The sequence below is a fragment of the Nilaparvata lugens genome, unplaced genomic scaffold (assembly GCF_014356525.2).
Source record: "Nilaparvata lugens isolate BPH unplaced genomic scaffold, ASM1435652v1 scaffold5203, whole genome shotgun sequence".
Lineage (NCBI taxonomy): Eukaryota > Metazoa > Arthropoda > Insecta > Hemiptera > Delphacidae > Nilaparvata > Nilaparvata lugens.
The window spans coordinates 1-20,719 of record NW_024091087.1 but is presented as its reverse complement, the minus strand read 5'-3'; the positions used below and the strand labels follow the sequence as shown (position 1 = coordinate 20,719).

General features: G+C 32.8%; 1 protein-coding gene across 1 annotated transcript; it reads right to left on the bottom strand.

Annotated features, from left to right (window-relative positions):
• Positions 1-697: 697 nt before the first annotated feature.
• On the bottom strand, positions 698-14,871 carry LOC111061411 (neurobeachin-like protein 1). Its single transcript, XM_039444661.1, has 7 exons — positions 14,851-14,871; positions 11,154-11,360; positions 10,642-10,791; positions 6,323-6,512; positions 5,073-5,161; positions 3,126-3,200; positions 698-952 (listed from the first exon to the last, which is right to left on the bottom strand). The coding sequence occupies exons 1-7, from the start codon at positions 14,869-14,871 to the stop codon at positions 713-715; spliced, it is 972 nt and encodes a 323-aa protein (XP_039300595.1). The 3' UTR covers positions 698-712.
• Positions 14,872-20,719: the final 5,848 nt, after the last annotated feature.

Here is a 20,719-nt window from a genome sequence, read left to right as displayed (position 1 = left end):
GTGATGAAAAATAATCCAAATTGAAGATTAGTTTTTGATTTTATGATCACATAAGTTCCACGTCAAGTTTGAGCGTCTGGACTGGCATTCAGACAAGGCCACATCTAGATACCAATACTGTTCTGGTGAAATTTATTTATTCCATGTTGTACAATCATAACTTTTTAAATGGCCCAACAGTTTTATTCCCAAAACCATTCCTATTCCAACTTATCCCCCCCCCATACACACAGATGGATAGTGTAGTAGGGGGATTCCAAAATATGTTGTATACTGTATTTCATATTCGTGTATTATGTTTTTGGAAATAAATTGAATTTATACAACATTCCGAATCTAGGTTATGTTTCAACTTTTTGATGAGGGCTACTCTTATTACTTTATCAACATATACAAAATCTAAGTAGCATTATTAACAATTTCTAATTACAACATGTTTCAACATGAACGCCATTTACAAGTGAGTGAATGAAATAGATATTTACAAACATTTATACATCAACGCTGCAAAAAAAAACATGTTGAAAATGTTTTTGAATAATTATTTTATTCACTCAATTGAAAATGGCATTAATGTTGAAACATGTTGTGAATAAACATTTTTGAAAGGGGTACTTGGATTTTTTATTTCTTGATGCTAGGTACTATGGGTCACATAAATTCACTTCAAACAGTCAGCATTGATTGAATGGAAGCAATGATGTCAAAGTATTTATATGTTAATTAATGTTGACATTTTGAAGTGAATTTGATTAAGAATGTTATTGAAAAGCAAGAAACTTGAATGGTGCAAATGACTGACTTGAGGAGGTGGAGTGGACTGGAGCACCCGGACCATGGCAGAGAAGGCTCGTAGGGCGACAACACGGACATCCACGATGATGGACGAGTCAGAGATCACGCTCATTATGAGACTGGCTGTGGCTGGGCAAACACTGCGCAGAGCGTTGTGCTGCAAACAACACCCATTTTATTAATCATGTAAAAGCAAAATAATCCTCAAATCCTAGAAAAATATTTTTTGGAAAGCAATACCTTTACCTTTCCATAACTATTAAAGTGGTAGGGCAAGGAAAGTGATAAAGGCAGTCATTCTATTCTACTGTGAATAAATGGATTGATTAATTTTTTAAAAAACTGTACTTCCTGATTTTATGAATCATCAATTCCTGATCTTTCAACATTAATAAATGTTTGATATTCTGAAAACATAAGATGATATTATTCAGATGAATCTTCTAATAGTATTAGATTCAAAATTCACTTTACAAAGATAAAAAAACAAAAGTTTTTTTCGAAGGGAAAAAACAAACCGATATAAAGATGATATTAGTGGATTTGAAAGATTATAATTCAACTAATTAATAAATATTATAATTAATTATATTATAATATTAGAATTAATAAAACATTATAATAAATATTGAAAGACATTAGCTGATACCGTCATATTGAGTCAGTTTGGATGAGGTTTGCGCTAAAATGAAGTTTAGAATTCCTGTATCAGGTTTTATTTGTATTTGAGAAAAGTTGAATAAAAAATGAGAAGTAACATTAATCGACAGGCTCATTTAAATACTCCTTGAATTTTACCGTCTCAATTTCCCCATCAAATCTAAAAAAACTTCAGTCTCTGTGCTTGACAGTGCTATACCAGCACGAAACATGTCGCCACTATAAAACGTGAATGTTAATATTTTTTCACAAAAAAGTATTTTTATTATAACTTTATAACTTATAATATAAGTTATAGGTTAAATATATTATTTAAGATCATTATTCAGAAAAAAGTGTATAGGTAACTATAGGTCATTAATATTATATTTATTCGCTGGAATGGAGTAAAAATATTATTTATAAAATTATTGAAGAATGAAGAGCACTCATGACATTTGATCAAGAAATGACATAAAGGCTTTCATCATTCGTAGGCGTAAATAGGTAGATATCCTAATGTTAAGGGCGTCACATATCATTCTCAGGAAGAAAATGCTACCGTGCAATATTTAAATGGCATGCAGAATAGGAGATAATTTTCTGCTGAGAATGATGCCAATATGAGCCTTAGGCTTATGCAAGAGTATTGGGAGCTATATATGAGATGAGTGTACATAAAATTTTCGGTTTCTGTTAAATGCTTCGCACATTGAACTTTTAGGAAGTTGAAAGTCTGTTAAGTAGATAAACAACTGTGATTATACTCAAAGAAAAGAACAAGATTTGATTTTATTTCAATTCTTATATTTTTCTCCAGCTACACATACAGTAAATACAGTACAATATTCTATCCTCAATCTTCTACTCTAAAACAAATAGATTGGATTACTGATTTTCACATAAATTTCAAAAAAGACTAAAAACGAAAACTGGAAAGATTTTCAAGTAAAGGTTAGGTACCACAAGACATAAGGAAACCCCATAAGAAAATGTCCAAAAATAAAAAGTTGTAATAGGAGACTAATATGATCTAAGAAGCACTGTAGTTACTACGAATGAGAATTAAATAAAACATAAAAAGTAAGAAAAGTGTAGAAAAAGCATGAGCATGAGAAGAGATTATGTAAAACTAAAAGAAATTCTTGAAAGAAGGCTAAGAAAAAGAAATTTATTTCAAATAAAATTCGCATATATAAAGACAAGATAAAAAAATAGAATTTAGTCTGTCACTCCGAATCACGAGATATTAATTTCACGAAATACATTATTTTATACAAATGTTACTTATAAATCAATAGATCATCCCAAAGTTCCAAGTCGACAATAAGATAGCCTACTGTTTCAAAAACAATATCCACATTATGATAATGTAACTATGATCGTATGCATGTACAAATTATGATGATCGTATGCATGTTCATTGTAGGTATTCATTTTCAATTATTTCTATAAATGCACTTTCTGGAGAACTTGAACATGAACTTTTTCCTTTTCTCTCATGCTTCAATTCATGCATTTATTATTACAGAATCCATGAGTTCTCATAATTGCTTTTCCTGTTAATTAGTAATACAAATAAATAATAAGAAAAAGAAACAGATAATGAGCATGCGAAAAATGTATGATAAACAACCATGCTGATTTGGAGGGGTTGCAACTAATTAGTTGATGCTACAGGACTGACTCACCCCCTCTGCCTTGTGGGGCTCTTTATGACTCTGACTCTCACCATCATCTTCACTGCTCAGAAATTGCAGAGAGCTCTGCAAAAAACACCATCGCTTTCCATATTCTAAACCATTCACTCCCAATACATGAAATTATTTGCCAAGCCACAAAAATTCGTTAAACAAATCACTACTACCTTCAATGTTAGTTTTTTGTTAGATATCTCTACTATCGAAGTTGGATCGTGAACCTTGAAACAGGTCTTAGCTGGAAAAGTGAATCAGGACTATGGAGAATATTAGAGTACTCCAGTTTTCATCGCCAAAAATAATAAGAAAATATGAGTTTAAGGTTTCTTGAAAAACTTACAAAAATTCATATAATTCTCTATTTTTATGAAGACTTTTACAGATCTTAAAGTTGAGCTTGTAACGAGACTGATGGCGCCTGCTCACACACATCATAAGTAAGGAGAAATTTTAATCTTTGGTTTCATTTTTTTTTTGTATGTAGATGTTTCAAGAATAAAAATCCATTATTTAGTTTGATTTGCAAAAATGATCACAATTAGAATGTATGTTAAGTAATAATCATACTGAATTAATAGTTCACTACTTATTTTGTATTAGTTTCGTATTTTAGCGCCACACAATATAATTATTATTTTAATAAGTCATCGTAATCTTCTCATAGTACGCCTGCGCGGTGCTATCTCTCCCGGGGCTCTAGTCGCATACCTCTGCCCGGGGTAAGCTAGGCCTAGTACGAGTCTCTTGCTCGCCTCTGCTAGATGGAGTCGGTCACACCCTACCTCTTGTAAATGCTTCGTTCAAACCTCTCCCCCAAAGTCGCTACTCAGTATTTTCTTTTTTGTTAAAAAACTCATTTAGTTAAACCTCGTTATTTTCGTTTACACCTCAAGACAAGTGTTACCAGTGAAAGTGTCCAGTGCTCGTGAACTATGCGTATTCTTTCCATTTCCATGGACGCGAATAATTCAGGTAACTCATCGAAAGCCATCGAACTTCAACAATGACTTAAGGTACTGTGAACTATTATTATTATTTTATGCTTAATTTTTAATATTCCTTTGTTTTATTCTATCTCTCATTGCTTGAACTGATGTCAAGCTGGTCCTTCGGAAATTTAATTCATAGTTTTACTATTCAAATCATTATACTGTGCTCTAGAAACATTATTCCTTTTTCGTCCTCAAACCCAATAACAAACAATGTATGCAAAATGTAGTTTGTTTAAACGAAACCGTAGATACTTGGTATTGTTGGTATCAGATACAAATCTGAAAATATAATCAATTATGACCTCTTGAATTAAGCTCCAACAGCGAAGATGATCAATAAAAAACCTATAACTCTCTGTAAAGTTCTCAATTATTCAAGCATTCTACTTCTTCAAACAAAATAAATACAGTACTAACCTACTATGGTCTGATAAACTGCAAAAATCATGAATATTTCCACTATTTAACGAATAAGCGTCAAAAATTGATTTTTTTTTTATTTTGTTGGTAGATATCGGATCTATGTTATGCTTGCAAACACTACTTTAGCAGCTTGAAAGTGAATGCTAATTATTAATTGGAAAACTGAAAATATGTGACTAATGGAAAAATATAGTACTTTATTCTGAATAAACATAATAAAGATTTCTCCTATTATCTATTGAATAATTGGAAGAAAAATCAGTTTCAAGTTAGTTGTTATTATCCAAACCAAGTACAGTAATTGCAACCAGTAGCCTACATACTGGTGGGAGTGTATAAATGCTACTTATAAGCTTGTATTGATTGAATCCATTCAACTTGATTATAACGGTTCTTACACAATTAGTAGCCACCACCTATGAAGCGTTCTCGATTCCAACCACCATCACAATAAATATTCAACCCTTATTTGACAATAATAACCAAGGGATAATATCGATAAGCATATATTTCTAGCACTCACCTCGGCTCCAGAAACAATGGCACCCAAAACATTTAGAAGTTCAATACTCAGTTCAGGATATTTCTTAACAAGGTCGGTTTGAAAACAATCTGAAATACAAATTCAATAATCATTAAGAATGAAGAATTTGGCAACTATTTACTAGAAGCATTGAGAATTCAATTCTGTTTCACGATTTTCACTGGATCTAATACACAACTCTAAGGCCCATATAAGACGGAACGAATAAAAGTGGAATACAATAATAAGGAGTGGAGGACTCGGAAATTTTAGATTGGTTTAAACTTTAAAGCTGATAGTTCAAGCTTCAAGACTGAATCAAGTTTTTATCGAGTTGTAAACCGATACAGAGTATCATAGTAGTTTTTAAATAAAAAGTTTGAATGCAAAAATTGGTAGGTAAATGTAGAAATTATGAAACAAATTTTTATGACTCAATGCTAACTGAATTCAAGTAAATACTGTACTGGACAGTTATATGCCCATTCAAGACTCCATTGGTCAATTTGTATAGTTGCTTTGATTAGAAAAATATGGTGACATTTATTTCATCTAGATTTCAGTTCATCTATTATAATCAGCTGTTTGCTCAAGGTTTGGATAACTGGAATCTATAGGAACTGATACCTTCCCAATAAATGCTTGTTAACTTAGTAGTTGTTTTTCAATTACAACCAGAACCAAATAATTTATTGCGATTTCTACTTTTAGTTAAACATTCTGTAAGTTTTTATAAATTTTCAAGAATGTACGTGCGACTATGGCAAGGTCCACGTTATAATGGTAGCATTTGAGCAACACTGGTGTTGCTATCCTTGTCTATCATTTGACAAAGCAGATATCGCTGCCCTTTTCTAACTTGGCAACGCTGCCAACAAGCCTGTAAACATGTCCGAACCATCTCAGTCTCTGTGCCTTTGTAAAGCGTACTATACTACAACCTCTTATTGATGTTTCAAGTAAATATTCAAAGATTAATTAATTAAATTCAAAAACTGCAATTTTCTTGTTTCTTCTTGAGTTTTCATACTTCTCGATCTGTTGGTTGATAATTGGACCCCATTGGTTGGCCATGGACCCCATATCCATCGCACAGGAAGGATCAAATACAGGGATGAACTAGATCCCTCAGTGCCTTTAAATTCAGTCTCTAAAAGTCATGTAAATGGTGTTGTGAACATTTTTTACTGAATTATATTTACTAATTAACCACCCAATAATGTTTAAATGAATATAAATAATAATCATACCATAGATGAAAGGAATAACTTCAACGTGCAGAAGAGCAGGCTGGAAGGTGAGTGTTTCGAGCGGGACTTTGGTGGTCGGCGAGAAGTGTCTCCATGTGAAATATGGATCGTACAAGCATTCCAGCAAATGGCACAGGCTCAAGCAGTAAGTTCTTCCTTCAGTTTCAAATTCGCAGTTACCACAAACAATCTAGGAAACAAATATGTAAAACATTTCTAAATAATACCAAGCTCTCTGTAATGATACAGAAGCTGATGACAAGATGTTTCTCAATTTGAGAAAAGCAGAGAGCAAAAAGATGAGAGTTGAAAAATAGTAAGAAACATACTGTATGAAGAATTTTATGATAGGAATATTAAGGTATACAAATTTATAAATTATATTATGGATTTCTGTAGTGGACTTACTACAACAAGAATAGGATTTGGAATTTCAATGCACTTTGTTAAAATGAAAATTAAAAATTCAATTTTTGTCCATCAAAAACATACATGTAGGCCTAACATATAACTATTAAAAATGTCGAAAATCCAATCATAGATTCAAGATTCAAGATTAATTTATTGTCAGAACACTTTAACAAAAATGCAAGACAAAGTCAACAATTAAATAAAAAAATCTAAAATATAACAATAAACATTAATAGTCATCACAGTCACATCGTAATATATACAAAAGAAGACAAAGATAAGCAAATTCTATATAATATAATAAACATTTTTAAAACAGTTATATCACAGTTAAGAAAATACACAGACATCACCACAAATCCTCATAACCATATGGACAGCAGTCAATTAGAATCTTTTTAACGGAAAACTTAAAACTATTAATATCACATTCTTTAATATTAGCAGGCAGTTTATTAAATAACCTCTTTCCAAATTCAACAAAACTTTTCAAAGTTAAACGGTAATTGCACTGTGATAATCTAAGTGCTTCTGCTTGTCTTGTAAAATGATTGTGAATATTACTATTTATGGGTAAGATGGAAAGATTTTTTCTGGTATACATCAGACATTCAAACACATACAAAGCATAAACAGTCATAATATTAAGTTTTTTAAACAGAGGTCGACAATGTGCTCTACTATCTACTTTACAAATGATCCTTATGGCCCTTTTTTGTACAACAAAAAGTTTCTTCATATTGGTATCTCTCCCCCATGCCAAAATACCATACAACAGGTGTGACTGAATGTAAGCATAATATACAGCTACCAACACATCAATGCTAACAATATTTCTTAATCTACATAACATAAAAATGCCTCTAGATATTTTCTTACTCAATGAAAAAATATGATTTTCCCATTTCTTATTACTCTGCAATGTGATGCCAAGAAATTTGACATAACTAATATCTGTCTTACAACCAAAGTCAAAATCTAACAACTGGGTCTTATCTTTATTGAGGCAAAGTTAGCAGCTGTCCAGTCGTCAATAGTTGCATTAATCTGCCCCAATACATTCAAATTGGTAAAAATCTTTTCACACTTAATCTGGACTGCCAGATCATCAGCAAACATAAAAGCCTTAATATCTCCATTACTTATAGCAGCTGGCAAGTCATTAGTATAAATAATGAAGAGTATAGGTCCAAGTGTGGAACCCTGGGGTACACATGTCTGAACCTTCAAAAAATGAGAAAGAGAACCCTTATAAAAAGAAGCCTGAAATCTATCACTTAAATAGGAAATCATAAGCTTAATAGACACATCATCAAACCCATAAAACTGGAGTTTTTTTATCAAAATCTCATGAGATATGGTGTCAAAAGCCTTTGACATGTCATAAAAACTACTAGAAACTTTGTTCTTACCATCCAGCCAGTTAATACAGTTTTTCATAAATTCAGATATAGCACCATGAGTACCTCTTTTAGATCTATATCCAAATTGACTATTTGTGAACAGTGAATTACAACACAACACTTCACATACAAATGGTGCAGCCAATTTCATAAAACATGAATTTAAATAGTAAACATCAAGACAAGCACTATTACTGAGAGATAATATAGAATTATACACCTGCTCAACAGTAATACATGAAAAAGAGAAAGAATTTAATACAGGATTATCTTGTTTGTGAATGGCAAGATAATAAGAAATATCATTTACAGAGGTAGGTACTCTTTGAACAATATTACCAACACTTTCAATAAAGAAATCATTAAAACCACCTGCCTTCAGGCAATCATTTTGTTTACTGTCTTTTAAATCGAACTTGTTCAGATTCTCTTTTACAATAGACCACAATTCTTTGGGTTTATTTTTAGCTGTCAGCACACGATTACAATTGTAATTGAATTTGGCTTCCCTCACAGTCTTCTTGAATATGTTTCTTAATAAATTATACTTATCCTTGTAATGAACCAAACCTGATTGTCTGAATAACTCATACATAAGCAAACAGTCATCCTTTAATTGTCTAATATCATCAGTATACCATTTACAGGTAGGAACAGCTTTTTTCTTGCACATGACATTCTTAACAGGAAAGCATAGCTCAACAGCAGTTAAAAATTTTCTATTGAAAAACATAAATTTATCCTCCAAAGAATCAATAGAATAGATCTCAATCCAATTAATCATACTAATCAGCGATTCGAATAAAGGAATATTTGAATACGTCAATGGCCTAATAATTTTCCTAGAACTCTGAAACTTGTAATTAGAATCATAAGTTACTTTAGAATCCAGATCCAACATAGTATGGAAAATGATGGCAAAATGATCCGAGACTACCATCGGTTCAACTTTTACTGAAATAATTCTATCCCGATGAATAGATGAAGCTATATTATCTATGCATGAACCTAATTCATGTCCAACATAGGCAGGTCTCGTTACTTCATTGACTATCAAATTAAGATTAAAGCTATGTAATAAATTATGCAATATCACAGTATGACTAGATTGAGACAATATGTTTACATTGAAGTCACCACAGAGGAAGACTGATGCATTGGATTTATTCCTGCAATTGAGCAAGTCCAGCATTCTACAAAGAATATCAATAAAGTTTTCAAAATTACTCTCCTCTGGAACTCTGTAAACTTCAATGCAGATAATATTTAGATCATTGATTAAGACTGCAGAAATCTCACACACCCGCTGAACAGACAGATCTATAAGATAGGAGATCTCAGCACCAACAAGACCATCCTTTATAAAAATTGCCGTTCCACCTCTTCGCCCAGAAGGTCTGCAATAAGCACTAGTGCAGTTGTATCCCATCACTGAGAGTTCAGAGAGTTCATGCACTGCCAGCCAATGTTCACAGATACAAAATATATCAACATTATACTTATTCAAAAGACAATAAAGTTCATCCAATTTGTTGATAACGCCTTGAGTATTCCAATGAATTACAACCAAGTTTGATTTTTTACTCTCATTTAAATTTACTTCACAGTTACTATTTGACTGACTAAGAGAACCATCAACTAAGTATTGACTATTCTTTGGGTGGTCTTCAAGTTTAAACTGTTGTTGCCACTTTGCTTCCTTGCAAAATATTTTGCAATGTAGGTATTTTTTGTATAGTCCAGTATTAGTATAGTACAGTATTAGTATAGTCCAGTAAAACTCTTTTGTTATAATGTCAAACATTACAAAACATTTTCTGTGTGGAAACAAAGATTCATTAATCATTGCAAATGAACAAGGTTAAAGCGGAATACCGTTATCAAAACAAGAAAAAAATAGCATAACAAAATTAACGTCTGCAAGATTATTCAAAATAATCTCCATTAAATATTCACCATTTTTGTATAAAACCTCCTTCAAACTCAATTGAATACCTTCCAGGAATTGGAAAACATCTTTGGTAAATATGAAACACTAACTTATGCTGTAACCCCAACGCTTAAATTAATGTACAGTCGGTTCTATTTTCAGTGACAACAAAAATGAAGTTACTCAGTTTTGGAGAGGAAATGGGGATACATGCAGATCGAACTGAATAATAATAATATCGAGTGACTTGGCTGGCTCAGGTCTGGTGTCAGAGTTTTCAGGTCGTAACTGATCAATTTCAGGGCCTCTGACTCTGACATGACCTAACGACTGCTTTTTAGGCAGCCGGGACCGATTGCTTAACTGAAGAAGAAATTTAAAGTGAAGGAAAACTTGGGAAGCAATATAATAACAAGTTCTACACAATATTATAATCCTTCCATAGTTTATAAAAACCATAAAATATTAATTCTAGAAAATATTATTTCTCTATCCACTGAACGAGGAAACATTTTGAGAGTAAAATAACACAATAGAACGACTACTTTTCAATGTAGTCGTTGATACACGCTCACCTTCTGGATTATTGATGACGCAATAGATATACAGAGTCCAATGTAATCGCAAGATGCAATGAGAGGTATGTTGTCCAGGTTTCTACTAATAGAAATCAAACATCTCACCAGCAGATCAACTTCACCTAATCCGTCAGATTTCAGAACACCCTGGAAATTTAAAAATATGGAGTTTTAATTCATAAGAATTGGTTACAGATAATTTAGTTCAAAATTAACAATGATAGGTAACTATATTCCTATTTGTATAGGTCTAACTTTGTTTGCTAATCTCAGCAGCATTTATACATTTGGACAAGTATTGGCTAAGTTTATTTTGGCAAGACTGTTCGTCCCCCATTATTGGAATTAACTTGACTTGAACAGTTTCTTACAATTTTTTATAAATATGATAGCAGCAACCAAGTTCCATAATTAATATAATTTCCAACTATTTATTGTTTCTTTTAAGTTAGCTTTAACTTTTTTAAGTCAATAGTAATTGAATTTGTTTGATCACAGCTACCACATACCTTCTCAGTGTTATCGTTTGCGATGTAAATGAACTTTCCAATAGCAGGTAAAAGTTCCTCGGGTAATCTTGTCAGATGAGGACCAGTATCTGGTTTAACATTAGTCCAATTTGGTAGCGACTCCAAATTATTCCAATCAAGCTGTAGCTGGGCTTCCCAGATTGACACAAAGCCTCTCACAAAATGTCTGAAATATCCTTCCTCGTTCTGAAATGCAATGAAGATAAACAGTGAGAAATAAGAATGTTGGTGAATATTGAACAACATTTTTTCTATTATTTAATTTTCAAAACTAATACCACACCATTTTGAAACCCATTTTTTCAGAATAATTTTATATATCCACCCAGAGATAAAAAACAATTTTGGTAAAGAAGATCCACAACCTCTGCCCTTTCATTTCAGGTTGAGACCATACATCAGGCTTTAGAGAGTCGTGATTCGAGAGTGATCCTGATACTGTTTGACCTATCAAAGGCATTTGATTGTGTGCCGCATGATGTCCTGCTCAAGAAGCTTACAAGGTAAGGAGTAGGCCCACAGGGTCATGCATTGAGAATGGTTGAGTTATTTAATTGATCGTCGGCAGGTTGTTAGCATGATAGGTCCTCCTGACGGCTCTTTGCCATGGAGTATATGCAAGCGTGACTATTTTAGATTTATTGTATAAGTGTAATGCAATTACATTCAATAAAATCATTTATTAATTTGTTTTTTTAGCATGACAGGTTTCCGAAGAGAAAGTTGTAAAATATGGTGCCCCACAGCCCACAGGGCTCTGTGTTGGATTCCCCTGCTGTTTATCATCATGATAAATGTCTTGGTTCAAGCTTCATACAACACTTGTTGGAGCCCAGTACAAAACTCTCAACTTTTTTGAGGAGGCAAAAGAATGTTTCTATGCTAACAGGCTGTTGATAAATGAGATGGGAAAGCAGAAGCTGATGTACTCTTGATAAAGATGATATGAATGTTGCACCAGTAAAGCTGCGTTTACACCAAAGTTAATAACAAAATGTTTATAGCTTAATCCTTATAGATTCTATCAGATTGAACATATCTTATCATACACATGATAAACATAAGTGTTTACAAGTACCGTTCAATCTAATAGAATCTATAAGGATTAAGTTATTAACATTTTGTTAATAACTTTGGTGTAAACCCAGCTTACATTTTGTTAATAACTTTGGTGTAAACCCAGCTTACATTTTGTTAATAACTTTGGTGTAAACCCAGCTACATTTTGTTAATAACTTTGGTGTAAACCCAGCTTACATTTTGTTAAAAACTTTGGTGTAAACCCAGCTTACATTTTGTTAATAACTTTGGTGTAAACCCAGCTTACATTTTGTTAATAACTTGGTGTAAACCCAGCTTACATTTTGTTAATAACTTGGTGTAAACCAGCTTACATTTTGTTAATAACTTTGGTGTAAACCCAGCTTACATTTTGTTAATAACTTTGGTGTAAACCCAGCTTACATTTTGTTAATAACTTTGGTGTAACCCAGCTTACATTTTGTTAATAACTTTGGTGTAAACCCAGCTTACATTTTGTTAATAACTTTGGTGTAAACCCAGCTTACATTTTGTTAATAACTTTGGTGTAAACCAGCTTACATTTTGTTAATAACTTTGGTGTAAACCCAGCTTACATTTTGTTATAACTTTGGTGTAAACCCAGCTTACATTTTGTTAATAACTTTGGTGTAAACCCAGCTTACATTTTGTTAATAACTTTGGTGTAAACCAGCTTACATTTTGTTAATAACTTTGGTGTAAACCCAGCTTACATTTTGTTAATAACTTTGGTGTAAACCCAGCTTACATTTTGTTAATAACTTGGTGTAAACCCAGCTTACATTTTGTTAATAACTTGGTGTAAACCCAGCTACATTTTGTTAATAACTTTGGAGTAAACCCAGCTTACATTTTGTAATAACTTTGGTGTAAACCCAGCTTACATTTTGTTAATAACTTTGGTGTAAACCCAGCTTACATTTTGTTAATAACTTTGGTGTAAACCCAGCTTACATTTTGTTAATAACTTTGGTGTAAACCCAGCTTACATTTTGTTAATAACTTTGGTGTAAACCCAGCTTTACTCTGCTGTGCTCAAGTATTGATAATCAACGTAGCTGATAGCAGCACTTATTCAGAGTAGCCAAGAAGCTATCAAAAGTATTTTATCTCATCAGAAAAATGAGAAATCAGATTGGAATTCAGCACCTTTCATTGTTGTATCATTCAGTATTCAACAGCCACATTGTAAAGTTGTGAAGAATATAAAATATAAATAAAAATATTAGTAATAACTCTTTAGCGAATGTGTTCTTAAGTGAGTTTTTATTTCAATTACTATAACAAACTCAACTCTTTAGGACAGCTAATAATATTATAAATACAACATAAATGCTTAACACTACACACATCCAATATGGCATCTGCTCTGGGGTCACTCGGCTTACGTGAAGGAAAACCTACTGCTGCAGAAAAAAGGTCTTAAATCAATAAGTTTAGTAATTTCAATGACCACTGTGACCCAAGTTCTGTCGTATGGGCCTACATACCGCCTTTAGGCAATATATTGTGACATTTCTCCCATAGTTAGTTAAATCTCACCACGAATCCTTCACAGAAAGAGGACAAATTCACGATACCAGAGGAAGAGCTAATATGAACATACCCCGTTGTCGACTTCCTAAAGTGACAGACAGCATTGGCAATGAAGCTGTTTAATCGTTTGCCTTCTTCGCTTACACTGCTCGGAGCACGGTTCAGTAGCCTACCTTCAAGAATGTAATAACTCAGTGGCTGATTGAGAGGAGCTATTATAATCTAAACTTTTATGAGCACTCAAGTTAAAAAAATACTTTGAACGCTCATAAAACGTTCAAGAACGAAAAAAAGGAACAAATTATATGATACTTATTGAAAATGTCTGCCTCTTCCCAACCATATCCTTAGAATAAGATTTTGACTGTTAGTTTTCTAGTTACTGACGTTTTTCAAAAATCTATATCTTAACTTAGATATCGAAAACTAAGAACGGTATAAGAAAATTTTACTGAGCATTTTTGGTTGCTAATTTCATGTAGAATCTATAGTCTTCGACTATTACCGGTACCGCTTATCACATCGTTTATGGGACAGCCTGTATACTTTGATGTCTCAAATAGGCTATAAGATAATCCTATATTTCTAATACTATTTCTATTATTGAATTATTAAGATTTATGGTGTTGTAGGCCTATAGTTCAAAAGGTACATTAATTCTATTTAAGTTTCATAAAGATTGAATGTTAAATTATGCTCATCAATATTTATATTTATTTATTTAGTTTTCAACAATACCGTATGTTAATACTAAAAACAAAGTATTATTCTTGTCACATCCATATTTATTCTATAAAAGTTATTAAAAATATGGATGTGACAAAAATAAAACTTGTTTTTTCAATTATGGAGAAATGCCACAATATTAATTCCTATTCAACAAATTTTATTAATAATTATGTTAATAGTGTGGTAAAATTTCACAGAGCTCTGGTAAGGGATTAATTAAAGTAAAAATAAGGACAAAAAGCTAAAGATCGCCAATCGCCATCATAAGTTCTGGTGGTCATACTCATCTACCTGTACAACAAAATGTTAACCTTCAAATTAACACTGAACTTGAGTGATAAGAGCTCACCTTTGTTGTATATTGCACCATGATGAATAAATGTCCTTTTTAGTTTCCATTGAAATTTTTGATTCCATAATGGAAACTAATTGAAGGCTGAGAATTAATCCGCGATAATCACATATTTACACGACGAAATAAAACGCGATCGGTACACAAACGCGAAACTGTCAAAACGACAAACCGCACTCACTCACACACCGAAATTGACACTGACATAGATAAACACAATTAAACAGCTGATACAAAGCGACAGCGACACAAAACTATGCCTTTACAATATTACAGAATAATTATTGTTTTAAAAAAAGATTATACAATAATTTTGAATCATGCTCGTTTATTGTTTTTTATTTAAATCAATATTTTTTTATGATTTTTAAATGTATAATATTTATCAAACCCAGATTGCATACTTACTTGCATACTTGTGATGATCCCACTGGAAGCTTTGCAGCCGTGGTCGTCGTTTGTCCGATTCAACTTGAGGTCAGACGTCCTCCCAGAACTCTTTCATGGAATAGTAGTTCTTTTCCAGCAGATATGTCTTCAAAGATTTTCTGAAGATTGCAGGATCACTATACCTCCTTATGTCTAAGGGGAGCCTGTTAAACACCCTGCTGGCTACATTCCTCGTACTATTCAAGGCTAGTGTTGTCCGTTGTCTATCTATGTGGACGTTCCCTCTCTGCCTAGTATTGTGGTGGTGAATGCTGGAGTTTCTTTCAAAATGATCAGGATATTTCAGGATTGTTGTCGCTGACTCCAGTATGTACACATCCGTTAATGTTAACACTTGTAACTTCCTGAATATTGGTTTGCAATGTTCAATATAGTGTGCACCACTTATAATTCTGACTATTCTTTTTTGCAGTAAGAATACTCTTTCTGCTTCTGTGCAATTTCCCCAGAATATGATGCCATATGTTAAAACACTGTGGAAGCAGCCATAATAAACTTTCATCAATACTTCAGTGTCCACTACTTTCTGCAGGCGACGTGCAAGGCAACACACTACGTTTAATCTTTTAGCAACATTATTAATGTGTTCTTCCCAACGTAGATTGTCAGCAATGTGTACTCCCAAGTATTTGGCATTTTCATTCAATTGCAAGTGTTGATCACCAATGCGCAAACGTGGACTAAAGTCTCTTTTCTTAACATTATGGAACTGCATCACCACGTTTTCTTTTGGTTTAGTACCAGTTTATTTTCTGTGCACCATATACTCATCTCATTCAAACCTTGTTGCGTTTTCTTAATTGCTTCAGAAGAATTCCTGTCTACTAAGAGGTGACACACATCATCTGCAAACATCCAAATCTCCCCCGCTTGTACTGAAGTTGGAAGATCATTGACAAAAAGCAGGAAAAGAACTGGACCCATATTTGAGCCTTGCGGCACTCCTATGTTAACATCCTGTTGCACTTGTGATCTTATATGTCGAATAACATTATCCTTTCCCATGTGACTCACAGTGACCAGTTGTTGTCGTTTTCCAAGTAAGTCATTATCCAATCCAAGGGTTTTCCTGTGATTCCATACTTGACAAGTTTTAGCTTCAACCTTCTGTGATTAACACAATCGAATGCCTTGGTCATATCGTAGAATATGTGTACACCTCGTCCGTACAATCTACTTTATCGTACACTGCAGTTAATAAGGCAAAAATTGCATCTGCTGTGCTTTTTTTCTTACGGAATCCGAATTGTCTACCATTATCAATCGGTGTTGCTCCAAATATGGAATCAATCTGTCCAGATAAGCAACTTCAAAAACTTTGGAATAGACTGATTGTACAGCTACAGGTCTATAGTTGCATACTACATCTTTTTCATTCTTTTTATATATTGGGACCAGTTTAGATGTTTTAATCGCTTCTGGAAACTTCCCTTCTTCAAATGACTTATTATATCAACGACAAAGGTTCAGCTATAATATGCGCTGAGGCTTTAACTAGTCTACATGGGATATTGTCAACTCCAGCACTTGGTTTATTGCACACTCTATCAATAATTTCAATCACTTCATCGGCACAAGTTGATCTTAATTGAAATTGACGACCATCGATTTGCTCGCAATCATCCTCTATAATATCTTGATTGTGTAATTCATCACCAACAAGGCTCTTTACCTCCTCATAGAAATATTTATTGAACTCTTGAGCAATCTTAATGGGATCATTAACTGGCTCATCGTCTATTTTTAACCTCATATTATTATGGATGAAAGTATCCTTTGTCAGACTGTGAACAACTCTCCATGATTCTTTGCTGATATTTCTTGACTTTATTATTTTATCTCGGTAGAATGCCCTCCTATTACCAGAAACCAATTGTGTGTGCTGTCTCTTTGCATTACAATACTCGCGCGAGCGCCATATTTGATTTCAAAAATACATCCTTTCGATGCGCTCTGTCAAGTTTAAAAAATTAGATGACAATGATTATGATTTTTGTTATATAGAATAGAATAGAATAGAATAGAATAGAATAGAATAAGTTTTAATGTAACCGCTTCTGAGGTCTTCAGAAGCATGGGTCGCCTGAATTGGGAATATCTGGAACTCAAAATATCTTGCAGCTGGCCGGAATTGGAAATATATGGAACTCCGAATATGTTGACAGGCGGAACTCCGAATATCGTGCAGGCCGGCGGAACTCAAAATATCTTGTCAGCTGGTGGAATTGAAAGTATGTGGAATTGGAAATATATCGAACTCACAGTATCGATCGTTATTAGCGAGACTGTGTAAATGTGTGATGAAACAAATTTATCGCAAAACAAAAAATATGAATGGTTCTATAGTGAGGTCCACGTTATAATGACTATTAGATCAACTTTGGTTTTGCTATCCTTGTCTATCAATCGACAAAGCCGGTGGTATTATCCTTTTCTAGGTCCACAACGATGCCAATTATGTTTTATGACAGTGTAGAAATATAATTAATTAATGCAGAGAATCGGCATCGCTATTCTTCTATCTTCATCCACTGCCATTATAACGTGGACCTCACTATATATAGTTAACCTAGAATAAATTCATCAACAGTCGTCAGTCTTGTTTGAAACAGATAACAGAGTTTCGAAAATTTGCATAATATGTACATGACTATTATTTTATAAACCACTATAATTTTAATTCGTGTTTTTACTGTTGGTTATGGTATTAGTTATAAAATGAAGTAGCAATAATGTAGCATACCTAATAAAAAAATCTTTATTATAACAAGAAAGAAACTGACTTATATGTTGGTAAGTATTTCATTATTTAGGATTTGAATTTTCCTATTGAAATATTATGTTGCTATTTATCCATGATAACAATTAATGTTTATTTTTCATGGTTGTTGGTCATTAACTTAGTTACATAGGTACAGTATTTCCTAATACATTTAAAGTAAAACAATAAGCAAGTTTCACTGTGAATCAATGAGATTGGTTGATCAACATTGTTTCATTGTTTATCACTTTATTTTATAATCATGGGTATCACATAAAGTAATACAATAAGAAAGACAACTTTATATTTTCAATGTTTTTAATTAAAAACATCAAACTTAAAACTAGAGTAGCATACCATATTTTATTGATTTAACTTATTTTGGCTATTTAGTTTTATTCTGATGATAATTCACTTAGCCTATATTTATTTAATTTTTGCTAGGCCTAATTGGGAACTATTTTTCAGATAACAATAGCATTAGGCTACTACTGCCTATATCGTACCTATATTTGAGTTTTCTGTGGAGAACGAATGGCTCAAGTTAATGAAGCTAATGAAAATATCAAAAAAACTACCAAGTAAGTTTTCTTTTTAATATCAACCTATTAAAACTAGATTAAAGTTACTTAAGTTTTGTGAAATGGTTTATTTACTTCTTTATGATTTAAGTTCTTCAGTCCTTGCCAGTAATGCCAGGTCTTCGGGAACATTAAAAACTAGAAACTTTATAAAAGCTATAAAATATAAGTTGATGTGTTCCAATAATCTAATGAAATTAATTAACATTTGCAATAAGTAAAGGTAGGTAGGCTACTGAGGCACCCATACTTGATTTGCTATGTTTTCATATAGAAAATAAAGTTTTCCTGTACGGTAACTGTTTTCCTATTATCACAGATAGCTTAGCCCCTTATCCTGTCTCGCTTTCTGTGTTTTATTGGGTGCACTACAAGCTTTTTTGTGAATCTATAGCAATGATTCTTTTATTTGATATTTTTCCTATTAACTTATCATTAAGTTAATACAATAATAAAAAAGAACTCTACATAACCTCATTTATTACAACTCTACTTATATTGTATCATTTTTCATCACCTAGGCTTAAGATACTTCTAGAAAGTCGCCTTTGTAAAATACCGGGGTGACTCGTCGACCGGGGTGACTTTGACCCACGTCGCGGAAAAAGATTCAAATCATTTATCTCCGATATCCATTATCCGAAATCGATGTTTAACATTTATATCCGTTGCCTTAATCATTATCTAGGTTTTACAATCAATACCTTGTCGAATCTCGGTATATTACTTGAATTATCGACATAAAATCTAGCTTCTTGCTTCATCTTGTGATTTTGTTGTCTGAAAACTTCGTAGCCTATTAGAAAACTCATTTCTAAAAGACTTAGTCTATAATATTGGCGAGTAGCCTAAATTTATTTTTGTTTTTAATTATATTTTAATTGTTATACATAGTGATCATTTAGAAAGTCATTTTAGGTTAAAATTATGGTGACTTTGTCCCAGTATAAAAATTGTGGTTTCCATTTACCATTTTTTGGTTTCTCGCATAAAACTCAAAAATATGTATCTTAAGGACTTACCATAACTATCATATATAACAAATTAAAGCTTACATGATCTCCTACAATATTCATTCTACAACTTTTTTTATCTCCTCTAGTTTTCGAGATATCTGCTCTTGAAGGTGTGACATTAAAAAAAACACATTTGCCACCAATTTTTTTCTATTTTTGCTTTTATAACTTTTTAAAAATCCATGTTGATTATGAGCTTATAGAGCATTAAATTCTCCTCAATTTGATGTATAAATTCACACTTTTACAAATTTCTCAACACCTTTTGCAGCAGCTTTAGTGTTGAGTGTGAAATATCCATTTTTGCAACAATAGACCAATTGACAAAGGAATTTGGAGGGAATGTTTTAAACAACATTTTTGACTTATCAGCTATGTTGAAACTAGTTAGGAGGAGAACATATCAAAAGTCCCCATTTTATGATGCATTTTTGGAGAGCTATGACCCATGAAAGAGCAAAACATTGGATAAAAACCTGCTATTTTAAGAATTACACACCTTCAAGAGCGAATATCTGGGGAACTGTTGGGAATATCACAAAATTTCACTAAACAAATAGTGTAGAGAATGTATCAAGCTTCATTTTTGAATAGTTAGTTATGTCGGTTGAATGCATTGTTTTCAAGATATGAGCATGGAAGCAAAACGCTGAAAAATGCAACTTTTAAACCTTTTTTAGGTGGTTTGGTTTGAATCATCATGACTGGCTTTCTGAACCTATGCGACGCCAATAAGGAATGGCTTACTACTGTATGGTCGACTGGATCTGTACTTCCTGTATTTACTGATCCGGAGACCACTGAATAGTATCGTGTTGCACAGAGGTTAAGAGTGCGTTGCAAGCATCTGTATGCTTTAACCAGTCGTCTGAAACAACCATAATCTTTTAGGGGTGTAAATGGAGATCGAAGTGTAAAATTCGCCTTGCTTTTCTGGACGATATTCCAAGTGGAGCTGGATGTTTCCGCACAGAGCGCGATAGGGATTGTTCAATGGATGCCCTCACTGCCGCGATATTTTCAGGTACCCCACCTTTTTTAGGTTGCCCAGCTTGTTT